Source organism: Lagenorhynchus albirostris, chromosome 7 (assembly GCF_949774975.1).
Source record: "Lagenorhynchus albirostris chromosome 7, mLagAlb1.1, whole genome shotgun sequence".
NCBI lineage: Eukaryota > Metazoa > Chordata > Mammalia > Artiodactyla > Delphinidae > Lagenorhynchus > Lagenorhynchus albirostris.
In genome coordinates, this window is record NC_083101.1 from 37,087,557 (window position 1) to 37,104,141 (window position 16,585).

The 16,585-nt window shown below is 39.3% G+C and overlaps 1 protein-coding gene and 1 long non-coding RNA gene across 3 annotated transcripts in view; one reads left to right on the forward strand and one right to left on the reverse strand.

Annotated features, from left to right (window-relative positions):
* The window catches only part of LOC132523556 (uncharacterized), a 43,952-nt gene extending 42,421 nt beyond the window's left edge, over positions 1–1,531 (forward strand). For both annotated transcript variants that reach the window (XR_009541558.1, XR_009541559.1), the window contains one exon: positions 716–1,531. This is a non-coding gene — a long non-coding RNA (uncharacterized LOC132523556). The remainder of the gene's footprint in view (positions 1–715) is intronic.
* The window catches only part of LOC132523553 (phospholipid-transporting ATPase FetA-like), a 48,464-nt gene that overhangs the window by 13,521 nt on the left and 18,358 nt on the right, over positions 1–16,585 (reverse strand). The window contains exons 7-11 of the mRNA XM_060154889.1: positions 14,924–15,132; positions 12,985–13,028; positions 5,974–6,139; positions 3,960–4,148; positions 3,125–3,240 (exon numbers count right to left, since the gene is read on the reverse strand). Of these exons, the coding sequence (XP_060010872.1) occupies positions 3,125–3,240; positions 3,960–4,148; positions 5,974–6,139; positions 12,985–13,028; positions 14,924–15,132 (724 nt within the window). The remainder of the gene's footprint in view (positions 1–3,124; positions 3,241–3,959; positions 4,149–5,973; positions 6,140–12,984; positions 13,029–14,923; positions 15,133–16,585) is intronic.

Sequence of the window (16,585 nt, forward strand, 5' to 3'; positions counted from 1 at the left end):
GTTTATTGGTTAATATCACAGGGCTAGTACCTAGCCTAACCAGAAAGCACCTGTTCAGTTTTCTCAGTCAAATGTCCTAAGGATGGTGCCAGCATAGCTGGGGATAAAGGCTGAGAGTACTTCCGAGAGACAGCAGATTCTAACTTCCACCTGTGGTTAGGTAATTTGCTGTGCGACCCTCATAAAGAATGATGCCTTCTAGATTTATTTCTTGTAAAATTGGGATAATAATTCACCCTCTAAAGAGAAGATAATGATGTCTATAAGATGAGAAAGAAGAGAGTAATAAAGTGCAAAGGAATTCTTATAACAAATAATCAAGGGTGCTACTGTTTTTTTACAGGCTTACATTTATTTATTTTCATCTCTCCCTGCCTTCGTTCATCAAGTATTCAATGGGCATCTCAAATAGCAAATTTGTGTATTTGTCTACAGCTGGGTGGCTCAGTTAATTAGTCATTGCCAGTAGTGTTAATGAGGCCACTGCTGAAATGCTCTCTGGGTGAGTCAGCATCTTTTGCTCTTTGGCCACCAATATATCCTAACCACGCATAGCTAACTATCTTACGGAAGTATACTCTTGGTTATAAGGAAAGCTAGGTGAGAGTGTGGGTAGTTTAGGGCACAATTTATATTTAACTGAAGGAGGGTTAGAAGCAGATTTTGTGTGTTGAGAATTGAATAACAATTCTACATAATCACTGTTTTTTTTTAGATGCTGCACTGTGCGCGGCATGTGGGATCTTAGCTCCCCGGCCAGGGATCAAACACGTGCCCTCTGCAGTGAAGGTGAAGTCTTAACCACTGGACTGCCAGGGAAGTCCCCATAATAACTTAATAGTGAGCTTCAAAATAATTCACTTTGGCATTATAAGAGCAAAGAGAAACAGAATTTATCATCTTGATATTTTGTTCTTAGTTCTCTGTGTAACTCCTGAGTACTTCATGTTAGCTGTCAGGTAAAATTAATATAAGGCAGTATCTGCAGAGAATGCTATCTCTTAAACCTCTGTACTGTTGGCAGGTGAAGCTATAAAAAAGAAGGCTGAGAGAAGATCTCAAGAGACTTCTTAAGAAGGAAATATCTCCATACTGTTTTCCATAGTGGTTTTACCAGTTTATATTCCCACCAACAGTGTATGAGGGTTCCCTTTTCTCCACATCCTCTCCAACCTTTGTTATTTGTCTTTTTGATAATTAAAAATAGAATCACCATATGATCCAGATCCAGCTATTCCACTTCTGGGTATTTATCCAAAGAATATGAAATCACTAATTCAAAAAGATACGTGCACCCCTGTGTTCACTGCAGCATTATTTACAACAGCCAAGATATGGAAGCAACCTAAATGTCCATTGATGAATGGAATACTACACAGCCACAAAAAGTAGAAATCTTGCCATTTGTGACGAGATGGATGGACCTTGAGGGTATTACGCTATGTGAAATAAATCAGATAAAGAAAGACAAAACACCAAACGATTTCACTTATATGTGGAATCTAAAAAACAAACAAATGAAAAAAAAACAAACAAATGAGCAAACAAAACACAAACTCATAGATACAGAGAACAGATTGGTGATTACTAGAGGAGAAAGGGGTTGGGGGGGGTGGGTGAAATAGGTGAAGGGGGTCAATTGTATGGTGATGGGTGATAACTAGACAAAGTGGTTATCACTTTGAAGTGAATACAAAAATGAAATTATAATGGTGTACCCATGAAACTTATATACTGTTATCTACCAATTTTACCTCAATAAATAAATATATATATATATTCAGCAATTTAAAATATACATCAGCCATTTTATAAATTTATTTATTTATTTTTGGCTGTGTTGGGTCTTCGTTTCTGTGCGAGGGCTTTCTCTAATTGCAGTGAGCAGGGGCCACTCTTCATCGTGGTGCGCGGGCCTCTCACTATCGTGGCCTCTTGTTGCGGAGCACAGGCTCCAGACGTGCAGGCTCAGTAGTTATGGTTCACGGGCCCAGTTGCTCCGCAGCATGTGGGATCTTCCCAGACCAGGGCTTGAACCCGTGTCCCCTGCATTGGCAGGCAGATTCTCAACCACTGCGCCACCAGGGAAGCCCCAACATCAGCCATTTAAAAAAAAAAGCAGGAAGAGATATGGCAGAAACTGATTTTGCATGATACTGATAAGAGGACTTGGCAAGCTTAACAATACACTGACAGATTCCTAATCCACTCAACGAATACTTTAGCAGCCTGTGTTAACATTATTTTTTACTTATCCCTTACTAGTATGTTTTTTTTTTCTCTTGTGGTGGGAAAACTGGGGCCCTGGGGCCAAATTATGACTGCTGCTTGTTTTTGTGTGACTGTTTGCTGGATTCCTGTCTTAGAGGGCTTGGAGCTGTGCTTCTGCATGAGTGGGTTTCTGGAACTTGACTATTATAGGTGTATCCTCAGTGGTTAATAGATTGTAGTGTTTTTATTTATTTATTTATATTTATTTTTGCTGTGTTGGGTCTTCGTTTCTGTGAGAGGGCTTTCTCCAGTTGTGGCAAGCGGGGGCCACTCTTCATTGTGGTGCGCGGGCCTCTCACTATCGCGGCCTCTCTTGTTGCGGAGCACAGGCTCCAGATGCACAGGCTCAATAGTTGTGGCTCACGGGCCCAGTTGCTCCGCGGCATGTGGGATCCTCCCAGACCAGGGCTCGAACCCGTGTCCCCTGCATTAGCAGGCAGATTCTCAACCACTGCGCCACCAGGGAAGCCCCGGCAGGCGGATTCTTAACCACTGTGCCACCAGGTAAGTCCAGCAGGCCCTATTCTGAAGCAAATTCTAGATGTGACCACAGGACCTCCCGAGCCAGGAATCATAGAATGAACTGTTCTGACTGTGGTAAGTGTTCCGACAACACAATCCTCTTCATGCCCCTGGGATCCTGGGCCACCCAACTCCTTCACACAGAAGGTGGCAATGTGGTCAGTGAGAATCCCACAGAATGAGGTAGTTTTTATTCTTCTATCAATTAAAGAGACACAGACACCAATGTACCCCATACTGACACACACTGACATGGGGACATATATATGGACACACATCCAGATACACAGATCCATCCACAGCTTCCCTCCCCTGCAACCTAAACACTTACATCTAAATGTTCCATGGTCACGTCTCTGAGGGATCTACAGGATGGATGAAGTAGGTGACAGAGGATCGTGTCTGCACCCTTGCAGAATAACATTACGCGATCTTCAGGTGTCCTCACTAAGGATAAGCAAATTAAGCAAAGTAACCATATAGGTCCATTATTACAAGACCTTGTCTGGGCCACTGAGAGATAGCAGGAGGCTGTTCCCATGACATTTGTTTCTGACACCTTTGGGGGCTAAGCACTCAATGAGTGGTCACACAGGATGAGTGATGTGGTGAGGGCTGGTGAGAATGAGAGAGGACCTTTTGGAACCAGTTTTTCCATGGGTTCAGTATCACCTATGGAAGACTCTGATACAGAATCACATTTAGCTTCTCAAGTCCAAGTTCCAGACCAAGGCCCACACCTAATAAGGACAAAGGATGAAAAATGACTTTCTTCCCCTTCAGCCTGAGGCCCAAACTAACTGAGAGCAAGATAGTATTAATTTCCTCTATATTGTCTGCCCCCATTTCTTATTCCAAGTTCAGGCTTTATGGGTTTATTCTTTGTTCTTATCTTAGCTTTGAGGGTTCTGACAAGCTACTACCCAGGATCACTAAATAAGGGCCCTAGCACATGGCAGTAAGCTCACATATGTGTATATGAGAAAATATAAAGGATTATGAGAGAGAAAGTGGTAATGGCTATGTATTTGTATTTGAGGCAGAGTGCCTGTGAAATGGCATGTGGGCAGGAGAAAACATTTGTGTGTAGATAGAGGGGAAAGTCAACGTGTGAATGTATATGAAAGACAAATAAGGGGAGAGGGCCAACTAGGAGGGGCACCCACCAATAACAGACATCCTCTTGCGCACACTGTTGAAGTCCAAAATAGCCAGTAGTTGGTAGATTCTGGTTTCCCCCATTTCGACTACCATGATTGTCTCAGACGTGCGGGAACGGAACACAAAGCCAAAGTTCCTGGCAGCAGTGACCAGGGCACCTTCATCTGGGGACTGAGCCTGGTAAGTCAGCTCACCTGGCAGGAGAGAAGAGAGCAGCCAGAGCCCATAGAGATGTGCAGATGAAGTCCACCCAGAAGTGGGATTGTCTTCCAAGTGGCTTACATAAAGATGGAGCCCAGGAGGGGACATCTTTCTTCAAAATTTCCACCCAAGCCTGGCCCTAAAAGGCCAGGTTGCATAGAACAGGTCAGTTTTTTCATTCTTTCCAATATTCTCAACTCATTTCACAGACCTGAGTTAGTATTACAGAAGTACACGGAACATGTGTACAAACGAAACATAGGCAGTTGCTTTCCAACTTTAGCGGGTAAAGATGGCTCGGGAGATTGTTAAAAATGAAGGTTCCTGGGCCCCACCCAAACTTACTGAATCCAGAATCACAAAATCTGGGAGGATGGCCCAGGAAATTGAATTTTAACAAATCTCCTGAGTGAGTCTCATGCATATGGTCCTACATAAAGTGCTCCTGCATAGGACTGGCTGCACTTTGATGAACACTTCTATAAGGTAGTAAGATTGATAGTTTAGTAAACAATTAAAAAATATATATATATATGAATGAGTATTGTCACCTTTGAAACTCTCACCCTGGGAAGGTAAATGACTTACTCTGTTGAATCAATCTTTCAATCTGATATTACTCAAGACATTTCTGGAACTCCTCTTTTAGAATAATCCCCATAACCTGAGATATATTTTAGATTATTTCTCTTTTGAAGGTTAATTTGATTTTTAAAAACAGTTATACATCATCAGAATCTTATACTTGTGAATAAGGTAGGTGGGGGAGTATAATTTTAAGTCAGACATAAGAAGTGTCTATGGGATAATCAGATTACTTTCTTGTGTGTTTCCTACCTTGTCACTCAAGGCAGTAAACATAGACAAGTCCAAATATGCTTCAAGTAATACCAACTTGTTGGAATATCAGACCCGGAGAGGCTTGTGGAAGGGTGGGAGCTCATGGGGCCAGAAGACATGAGATTTGGGTTCTTATCCCATTTATACCTTTCTTAGCTATAGGATTTTAGTCGTCACAATGTCTTTTTTAAAAAATTGGGGTATAGTTGCTTTACAATGCTGTGTTAGTTTCTTCTGTACAGCACTTAATTTCTTTTAGCTTCAGTTTCCTTTGCTATAAAACTAGGAGCATTTTTCTTGTTCTGCAGAGGGCTGTTGTGAAGATTGTGGAAGGTAATATAAATGAAAGCAACTTGTAAAATTATAAAGTGATGTACAAATATAAGGTGTTACTCATGGTGGTACTATATTAAGACTACATTGACTTTGAAGGATGTGATTTACTTGGCTGCCTAAATTCTTGTTTGCTAAGGAAAAAAGTCTTCTTAATTTAAAATCAGTAATTTCTGAAAACGATTTTGATAAATTCATGGATGACATAGTCATATTTGGTTACTAAAGAAATTAGGGTATATGGGGATACCTTTAAATTGTGAAGCAACAAGAGGATGACTCAACTCATCCTTCAGGAAGTCTTATCAGAGGTAGTGGGGTTGATCTTGGCAATAAATCAGATAAACTCTGTGACAGAATACTACAGAGTCTCAAGATCCGAAGCTCGCTAGATAGCACCAAGTTTGACCCCTATCCAATGAATGAATCTTCTTTAAGACAAAGACGTTGTTTTCCACTTGAATATATTCAGTGACTAGGAGCCCGCTACTTATCTTGACTATCCATTCCATTGCTGGACAACTTTTCCTGTTAGAAAGTTCTTTAGATTAAGCCATTACAAATGATATCAAACCATCCCCCCCTCCAATCAGCCTAGACTCTATGACATATTCTCAGTCCATGAGGCCTCAAGCCCCTTCTCACCTTCTACTTTCTCTTCTGGTATCACGGTATGACACAATGAGAGTGACAGGAAAAACAAGTGTACCCAGCGATCTCCCCTTTTCACTGCTTCCACCAAAGTCTTGTCATAAAATGAAAACTTAGGATCAGCCAGTCTGTTGTAGGAGAAGTCGACCTTTTCTGTTTTCTGGAACACATAAGCCAGAACAAACAGCAGCTTGACACTTTATAGAAGGTCGACCTGGGGGCAATTTCTGGAATGTGATGAGAACTCTTAGGAGGATGGGAAAAGAAAAGCAAGATAAGTGAAAGAGACCCTGTGCTGGTTTCTAAGCCTCTGTAGCTCTGACCTGGTCCATCCACTCACTTGGAGAAGATCCATCACACAGGAGACAAGCTAGCACTGCTTGGCAGACCCTTCTTGCCCTCTTTCTACTCCAGCTATCCTGAATGATTAGTGGCCATCTTCAGGCTCTATTCTTCCAAGTCCCAAATCCATGATAAATCAAACCTGAGGACATGAGAGAGTAACTGTTCCCTATTAGTAAACGGTTTCTGGAAAAAGTCTTGTCTCTGGCTGTCCTCTGCCTGATTTTGGGAACTGGGAAGGGAGCTAGGTACAATGACATCACTGTGTTGCACTATCCCTATTTTACCCCACAAGGGGGCTAGAGAGGAATATTGCAAGACAGAGGCAAGGCTGTATAACAAGGAAGCTTCAGTACAGACTTCTTGTTCACAGACTTCATTTTGTACCATTTTGCATACCTGATTCAGCATACCTGATTCCTTCCTGCCTCTAGTCCTCAAGGTTATTGACCCTGCCTCAATCTGTGGACCTAATATTAATATTCACTACCATTTTCCTGGCTATGAGCTTGGCTCCTTTAGATGTTGACTAACGTTCTTCATGTCAGGTAGGCTGCTGGTAGGCACCTGGGGTAAACATTCTTTTCTGGCTCAATTTGGTCCTGAGACTCTCTTATGCCCACCCTGGAGTGTGGTGTTATTAACAGATTTCTCCAGCCCATATCAGAACTCTCAAGGATATTTCACCAGTCCATTGTAGTTGTGGTGCTACCTGGGCTGGGCCCCAATGTGTCAAGTACAGACACAATTGCGCTGCTTGGTGCTATGTTGGGGAAACGGAAGTTTGTAGTGGGCTATACTGGCTCTTTTCTATAACCCATCTAGAGGGAGTTTTGTCATGATAGTGAGGAAGTATGGTCAGGTCCAGAGCCAAGTCCTAGACCTGGCCAACCACAGACTTGTGAGCTCTGGGAAGTTTGTGGGTTTAGTAATTTAAGATAACTCATTATATAGCATCCTCTGAGGCTCTTCTATAACTGGGCTCTTGTACTGGTACATTCTTTGAAACTTAGAAGCTGGTGAGTGATGTGAGAGAAGTTGGAGAGGTAGATATGAAGCAGATCCTGCATTACCATCTTGTATGCAATAGGGAACCATAACAATTTTCTGCTGAAAGTCATATGATCATATAGTCCTCTGGTAGCAGCATGGAGAATATATTGGAAGTAGCAAGATGAAAAGCAAGGAGACCAGTTAGAAAGCCAGTCAGTAATTCACAAGAGAAATGATAAAGTAGTGATAATAAATATTAAATTAAGGGTATGATTTGAAAATATAGAATTTGATGACATGGATATGACAAGTGAAAGAGAGAAACAGTTAAGAATAATTTTATGTATCCTAATTGGGATAGATGGTAAGACCATTCACTGAGATAGGATACCCAGCAGGAGGAGATTTTTGACAGACTGACCTGGAGATACCTGAAGGACATAAAGGTAATAATGAAAGCAGGCATATATAGTTTTGAAGCTCAGGTAAGAGATCTGAGCTAGTTTCTAATATCCCCTTCCAGACAAGTAATGTTTGAGAACACTGGAACTGGCTGGGTACAGGACTGAGGCAGGGCTAGCTTGGAGCTGCAGTACAGCATGATCTGAGGAGCAGTATTCATGAATTTCTCTGCAATTGAAAGTTAAACACCCAGTTGAATAAGACTGAATGGCAAATCCAGGTACTAGACAAAAGGATGGAAACCGGGGGTATCAGATGAGAAGAAACGAATTCAGAATGGAGGGTAGAGGAGGCAATTGAGGATACTCTTTGAGATTCTGTGACATAGCTATAGATAGTTTTTATAGGATATCTTTAACTTTGGTCATGGATAGGGAGGGAGCTAAAAAGGTTCTTGGATATATGGATTTGGAGGTCATTAGTAAGTAGGCAGTAGTTAAAGTCAGTAAAAACACGAGACTATAAGATGGAAAAGAGGTACAATAATAGAGCTCTGGGGGAACATCAGTACCTATGGCCAAGAAGATGAGAAAAACAATCATACAGGAAGAAAACACAAGAAGAGAGTTACTTAACAGAAGCCAAGGGACAAGAGAGCTTTAATAAAAAGTGGAGTTTTAAGTGTTAAAATCTGCAGAGAAATTGGGTAAGGACTTAACAACAAGGTAGTCATTAGTGATCTTGGCTAGTTTCAGTGGACATGATAGGACAGAGTCTAATTATATAGGGTAGAATGAGGAATGAATAAAAGGTGAGGAGTTATAAAGACTGCTGTAATTGTCTATTTCCTTATACACTTTTCCTCTAGTCTGCCAACTCTGAAGGTAGGGAACAAATTTCCTTTGTTTTCCTTGAACCTTTAACATTTATTCAGAGTCTGACATATGGTTGAACATTTTGGACTGACTGATGGAGTCAGAGGGTAATGCAGGATGAAGGAAAAGCTCTAACTGCTTTAAAAAATGAATAAAATAAGATATAAACATTTATTAGTAGTGGTTACCTCTGGTTAATGGGCTAAGGGTTACTTTAACACATTTATTTTATTTTAACTTAATACTATATTTTTTAGAGCAGTCTTACATTCATAAAAAAAAATTGAGCAGAAAGTACAGAGAGTTCCTATATATTTCCTTTCTTCTTTCCACTCCACATTTCCCCCTATTTTCACCTTACATTAGTATGGTACATCTGTTACAATTGATGAACCAATATTGATACATTATTATTAACTGAAGTCCATAGTTTACACTAGAGTTCACTCTGCTTTGTACAATTCTGTGGTTTTTGACAAATGCATAATGTAATGAATCCACCATGACAGTATCACACAGAATAGATTCACTGCCCTAAAAATCTCCTGTGCTTCATCCTTCTCTCCACCCCTCCCCAAACCCCTGGCAACTACTACCTTTTCTAGAATATCATACAGTTAGAATCATACAGTACACAGCCTTTTCATATTGGCTTCTTTCACTTAGCAATATGCATTTAAAGTTCTTCCCTTTTCTGTGTATATGTGTGTGCGTGGCTTAATAGCTCATTTCTTTTTATTGCTGAATAATATTCCATTGTATGTATGTAGTAAGTGTTTTTTTGTTTTTTTAAAGAAGGGATAGATTTGAGCTGAGGGGAAAGAATCATATAATGGGATAAGTTTCAGATATTAAGAAACAGAGAATACAGCATTGACTGAGGTTCCTGAAGAAGTAGAAAGGCATGGAATCAGAATATATGAAGAGATTAGTATTGAAAGAAAAAGTTATACCTTTTGTTGAGACTGAAGGAAAGGAGGTAAAGGTGGGTTCTGATATTTGTACAGAAAAGGGTACTTAGCTGATAGTTTGGATTTTTCTCAGCAAAGTAGAAAACAATATCATCTACTGCACACTGGGGAGAAGGGAGTGGGATGTGGTAGAAGGCCCAAGAGTGGTGAAGTTTGGAATAGCTAATATGGAAAATTAAGAATTAAGCTCACCATAAATAGATTAAAAAATTATCCAAGTGGCACCGGAAGCCCAGAGAGTTTGGAGTCTCTGAATTTGTAATGGCTTGTGATCCCCAAAAAGTGCTTGGCATTCTGAGATTAGAAACAGAGAATGGTAGATGGCTTGGTTAATTCAAGGTTGAGATTTGTTGGGCGATCAGAGAGGGGAAAAAAAAGGGAGAACTAGTAAGGTATTGAAGATGCTTATGATCTTGGGTACAGATGGGGGGCAAGATAGGACAGGAAGTAAAGTCACAAGGGATTGATAGAGAAAAAGGAGAACAGAGAGTTTGTAAATCTTCCTTTGATAAGAAAGCAGGTATACTAGGAATCAAGTATCAAGAGAACTGGAAAAATAAGGTTTGTGATCAGAGATCATGACAAAGGAGTTTACAATTTCAGAGTAGTACACTTCTGGATGGTGACATGATAACATAGAAATGGATGATATAGGTTTTTTTGAGTCCAAAAAGTCATTTGAAAGATATATTCTTTTAGACATCTGAAAGCATCTATGTTGCTAGATCATCCGTAAATAAGCCAATACCACCCAAGATGACAGCAGGGATTGGGTAGAGAGGGGAAATATGAGCTAAGGTTTCAAGGTCCTCAGTGAATGAAGTGGAGAAGCCAGAAGATTTGTAAATGTCAACGACAAGAAGAAAACGGAATATAGCTAGAAGTCATAAGCATCACAGGAAGAAAGATTATATGAGGGCGAAAAAGTAATAGTTTAAAAGTGGCACAGGATGGGCTTCCCTGGTGGCACAGTGGTTAAGAATCTGCCTGCCAATGCAGGGGACACGGGTTCAAGCCCTGGTCCGGGAAGATCCCACATGCCGCGGAGCAACTAAGCCTGTGCACCACAACTACTGACCCTGTGCTCTAGAGCCCGTGAGCCACAACTACTGAGCCCATGTGCCACAACTACTGAAGCCTGTGCTCCTAGAACCCATGCTCTGCAACAAGAGAAGCTACCGCAATGAGAAGCCCGTGCACTGCAACAAAGACTAGCCCCCACTCGCTGCAACTAGAGAAAGCCCATGCGCAGCAATGAAGACCCAAGGCAGCCAAAAAAAAAAAAAAAAAAGAAAGAAAAGTGGCACAGGATAATGAGGACAATACCTTTGGACTTTTGGTATGCGGAGTACGAGAGATGGAGGAAAAGGGATATCCTCCGGGAAAGTCATCTTTCAATCAAGGTAGAGAGAAGAAAGCATTTTTATGAAAAGATAAGCCTGTGGGTATTTGCTTACAAGAGAACAAAGATTCCAGGGATCCAGAGGAAAATGTGTTATGGTCGATCAGTAGCAAAAGGAGGAGGAAGAGAAAGGTAACTCCAGGGTAACAATTTACTCCCTAGAAGCTATAACTTTGTTTATATTGCCAAGGTCATTAGCAAAGTCCCTGGAAGAGGATTTAAGGCAAATACTCATTTTATTCCCCATTTCCAATCTCTCTGGATGGATAAGGGTGAGGCAGTAGTTGGGAGCTGGAGTTACCTGTTTAGTACGTAAGTCAAGTGGCTAAAGGTTTGGAATTCGTTCTAGTAGGAAAGCGATAGGGTGAGTAGTATCCTGAATGTAATGGAAGAAGCCCTATGAAGGGATGCTTAAAATCAAACCCATAAACAAAAGCTGAGATCCAATACTGGAAAAAACAGTAAAATTGAACCAGCCAGAGACAGGAAGAATGAAAAGGAAAATATTCTTACAATTGTGTGGGTTAGGACTATTGAGTATGTCATAAATCCTGAAGCTATAAAGGAAAAAGACTGATAGAATTAATTACATAAATTAAAAACTTCTAAACAAAAAACTTTAAACAAAAGACAAAAATGGAAAAAAGTAATTGTAACATATGTGCCAGACGAAGGAAAAGTTGGTATTTTTACTATATAAGGAGCCCCTTGAAATAAGAAAAAAAGGACGAAGAATATGAACAGGCAATTCACAAAAGAAGTATAAATGGGCAATAAAGTGATTGGGAAGAGGAAGGAAAATAAGCACATAAAATGATTCAATCTGATTAGTAATCAAAGAAAGGTAAATTAAATGAGATATGATTTTCACAATTAAATTTCTAAAGATTGAAATATTAATACCCAGTACTGACAAGGATACAGTATGGGAAAAGAGGAATTCTCATATTTTTTGGTGGGATTATAAATTGATGCAGTCTATCCAGAGAGCAGTATGGTACTATTAAGTGCATTAAAAATCTAGCCACACTTTGACCAACTAATTTTACTTCCAGGACTTTATTCTAAGGAAATAATTTTCAGAAGAGGAGACAAAAATGTATGTACCTGAATGCTTATTATAATGCTGTTTATAATAGCAAAAGACAACAGAATAAAAATAGGGGATTGGCTAACTCAATTAAGATACATCAATGTAATTGGCTACGACAGCCATTCAAAATGATGATGTAGACCTAAATATACTGACACGGACGGAGGGCCACAATATAGTGTCAAATGACTAAAAGGAGGCTGAAAATAGCATGCATGCTACGATCCATCCATCCATCCTTCCTTCCTACATACCTACCTACCTACTAGACCTAGGTGTATATGTGTGTATATATACATATGAAAAACATCTGAAAGGATAAATATTCCCAGATTATACACTGGTTATCTAAATGGGACTGAATGATTTTAATTTTCTTCTTCATACATTTCTATATGGTTTGAATTTTTTTTTATCATGAGCACAGATAATTTTTTAAATAGAAAAAGCCAATAAAGCTGTTTTCATTTTTAATTAAGTTATTTGTGTTTAAAAGAAATTTTAATAGCACTATTCAGAAAACAAATAATATTCATATGTAGAATTAGAATTTATTCTCAAGTAATGTAATGTCTTCTGAAAAAGTATCTTAAACCACTATTCATTTGCTCTCCTAGATCATTTTTATGAGCTCAAGGATTCATCCCTTTGCTGGTTTCTTCAGACATTCCTTACTTTAAAAAAATTTATATATTATTTATATATAATCACCTTCTTATAATAAGCTATTTTCATTTAAAAACACAAATCCAAATACCCTCAAATAAACAGAGTTCATTTATATAATACTTTCTGATATTATGGGGCCAATAACAGCTGTAATATTTCAGGGGCTAAGGGAATCCCAATCTGTGTTAAAGATGCTGCTGTGCGGCGCAGCCTCACTCAGGTCCCACATGCATTTCACAGGGCGCTGTAATCACTCACCTCCGAGACTTCTACCCTCTGTCCATTCTTGTCATAGACAACACCTGTTGGTAAGTAAATAGAATACACATTTGGCAAGGGTTTTAAAGAAGGGTTTATATTTTTTTATTGTGGTAAAATATGTATAACATAAAATTTTTCATTTTAACCATTTTTAGTGAACAGTTCAGTGGCATTAACATCATTCACAATGTTGTACAACCATCACCATTATATATTTCCTAAACTTTTTCAGCATCCTAAACAAAAACTCCTTACCCTTCCCTATTCCCAGCCCCTGGTAACCTCTAATCTGCTTTCTGTCTCTATGAATTTGCCTATTCTAGATATTTCATATAAGTAGAATGATACAATATTTCCTATTGTGTCTGGTGTATTTCACTTAGCATAATGTTTTCAAGAATCATCCATGTTGTAGCATGTGTCAGAACTTCATTATTTTTTATGTCTGAGTATTCCATTACATGGATATACCACCGTTAGTTTACCCATTCATCTGTTGATGGACACATGGGTTGTTTCTACCTTTGGTCTATGGTGAATAATGCTGCAATGAACACTGGCATACATCTATCTGTTTAAATCTCTGTTTTCTTTTTCTTTTCTTTTCTTTTTTTTGGTATATACCTTGGAATGGAATTACTGGGTCATATGGTAATTTAAAGGAGGATTTTTAAAAGCTTATTCCTTCTGATTCTATCATCCTAGACTTGCAGTTAAGCTCCTCGAATCCCCTCAGGCCACCTAGCTCTCAGTGCCCTATGAGCTCCTTTCCTCAAGCCAATGTTAAGAATAATGCTGCTTGGGGTGCAATTCTTCTCCTTAAGTGTGAGTGAGTTGAGGCTGGAGGCTAGTCATTTATGAGAGACTTCATACCTCCGGAAGCCTTTCAATCAGAAAAGTTACCCAGAGGATAGTGAAAGTAGTGCTGGAATGTTTAGGATTCTTGGCCAGTAGATAGCATAGACAGATGGGGGTGGAAGACAGTCTGATGCTAAGCGTAGAAACACCCATGACCCTTTTCAACCTTATCCTTACCCTTACCCAGTATATGGTCAGGTCATACAATGAGTAAGAAAATTAAGATCCTCACACAAATCAACCATCCAAAAATAAGCTTTCAGAGTTTATACGTGTGAAAACTTGTTTGGCAGGGGTAATAGAAAATATTAGAGTGCTCTAGCTTTTTTTAAAATTTTAACTTTAATTTTTTTATTTTTAAAATTTAACTTAAAAATTTTTTGAGGTGAAATTTATATAACATACAAGTAACCATGTTAAAGTGTACAATTCAGGGGCATTTAGTGCATTCACAAGGTTTTGCAACTATCACATCTTCCTAGTTTCAAAGCTTTTTCATAATCCCAGAGAAACACCCCACGCGTCTATCTTTTTAGATGTGATTGCCTTCCTTAGTTAGTTAGTGCAGTGGGCATGAATGTTCACACATATAAGGACTTAACACTATCACAAAAACAAGCTTATGCCTAAGGCAGGAAATAAATGAATAACTGGGCCTGGGAGACACATCAAACTCTAATACCCTTTGATGGCTTCTTTCTAGAGTGTTTATTGGTCTGAGCGGGAATCAGGAGAATAGCAGCTTCAGAAATATGCTGGTTGCACCATCTGATTTAATGTGAGAGTAACTAACATTGCCCAGACATTGGGAATTCCTTGAGGACGGAGATTAATTCTTATACATCTTCATATTTTCAACATCCAACACAATGGATTGCATCTAAAAGGTGCTAAATAAATGATTTTGGTTAGAACTGAATGGGCTAGGTGAGCTTTGCTTAGTGAACAGGGCAGGTTGTGAGACTAAGAAGTAAATGTGAATTTAGAGGCATATAGATTTAGAGATAGATCATTCTTGAGAACAATCTGCAAAGTAATATTTCCCCAAGACTCAGGGAAAGCAGAAAAATATGCATACCATAGAATTTCCCATTAATAGAACACTTGTTGAAAATCATGATGTTCTGAGTCAGGGTCCCTGTTTTGTCGGAGAACACGTATTTGACCTGGCCGAGCTCCTCATTAAGGGTGGTGGTACAAGCCCGTGCTGGTGTGTTCTTTAGTTCATAAAACATCCTCCGATCCCAGTTGATATAGAAACTGTTGCCCAATCTTATTATCTCAACACTAAGGAGAAAGCAAGAAAAGAAGGGTCCTGGGTCAAAGCAGGGCAAGCAAATTCATCATCCTGGTTTCCTTCCTACCAGTCCGGTGGTAGAAATGAAAATCAGAATATCTTCCTTGGGAACCTACAATCTTGAAGGACCCTTCGTACTAGCCAACCCATTGTAATTCTGACTTTGACCATTATCACTGAAGGCTTTACTTGATTACCAGACATACTAGCCAACCCATTGTAATTCTGACTTTGACCATTATCACTGAAGGCTTTACTTGATTACCAGACATACTGATTAACTTTGCTGAGGCATACTCCCTTTACAGCCTTTCTTCCAAAATTTTTGAAATTCTGCAATAATGCAAGGCCTGCCAGAGTTAAGAGCTAATTTATAAAACGTAGCCTAGGCTTAATCAGAGAGTTATTGCTGCTGTCATGTAAACTCATTGGTGGGGAAGAGAGAGAATCTTCAGACTTGAAATAGCACTTTGTTTCAGAAGGGAAAGATCTGTGAGACTCAGAAACAGCTTACAGGAGCTGATGACCCTCTGATAAATTTCTAGGCAGATCCAGCCTGCCTGTGGGGTAGCTTTTCCCTAGAATAGCCTCCTCTTCATTTTATCCAAGTTTTCCCAATTGTGTTTGTCACATTCCACTTCTGTTCCAAATAACATGCATATAGATTCTTTATGGTTAACAAGCGTCTTCATTTTAAAAGTGGAGACTTTTAAGTGGCTTCCTTCCTATCATCATTCATATTTAGTTTGTGGCAGTTTAGGCTGCTTCATTAGTAATCCCTGTCTGAGACAACTGCATTGAGCAACATGGATTTTTTGTTTGAGGTGAGGGAAGAGGTGCTCAGGCCCACATTATTGACTTTATTAGTCCTCATGTGTTGAGTCTTGACCTCTCCCTTCCTTCACCATACCAGTCACCATAGCAATCTCTCTAAACCCAGACATTTAATGATATTATTTCTTTCCTTGGAAAGATCTCTGCAGCTTTTAGGATAAAACCCAAACTCCTTGGCCTGGCATTCAAGGCTCTCCTGAATCTAATCCTAAATTACCATCCAACACCTTAGTCTAGGCTACTCACTGTTCTACGACCAGATCAAGCTTTTAAAAACCTCTAAACCTTTGTACATACTGGTCTTTCTGCTTGTAATATTCTTTTCCTATTTTCTGCTTGGTAAATTCTACTCTTTTCTCAAATATCAGTTTGATTATTACTTTTTTCTGTAAATCCTAAGCCTCTACAGGCAGAACCAACCTATTCCTTTTCTAGGCTCCCGTAGCATTCACATATACATTTCTATTACATCATTCTTCATATTGTACCTTAATTATTTACTTAAGTATCTGTTTCCATGTCTATGTTGTAAGTTTATCTAGAGGAAGGGTTGTCTTATTATTCATGTTTCTTTCGCTGGCACCTAATATAGTGCTTGGCACATAGTAG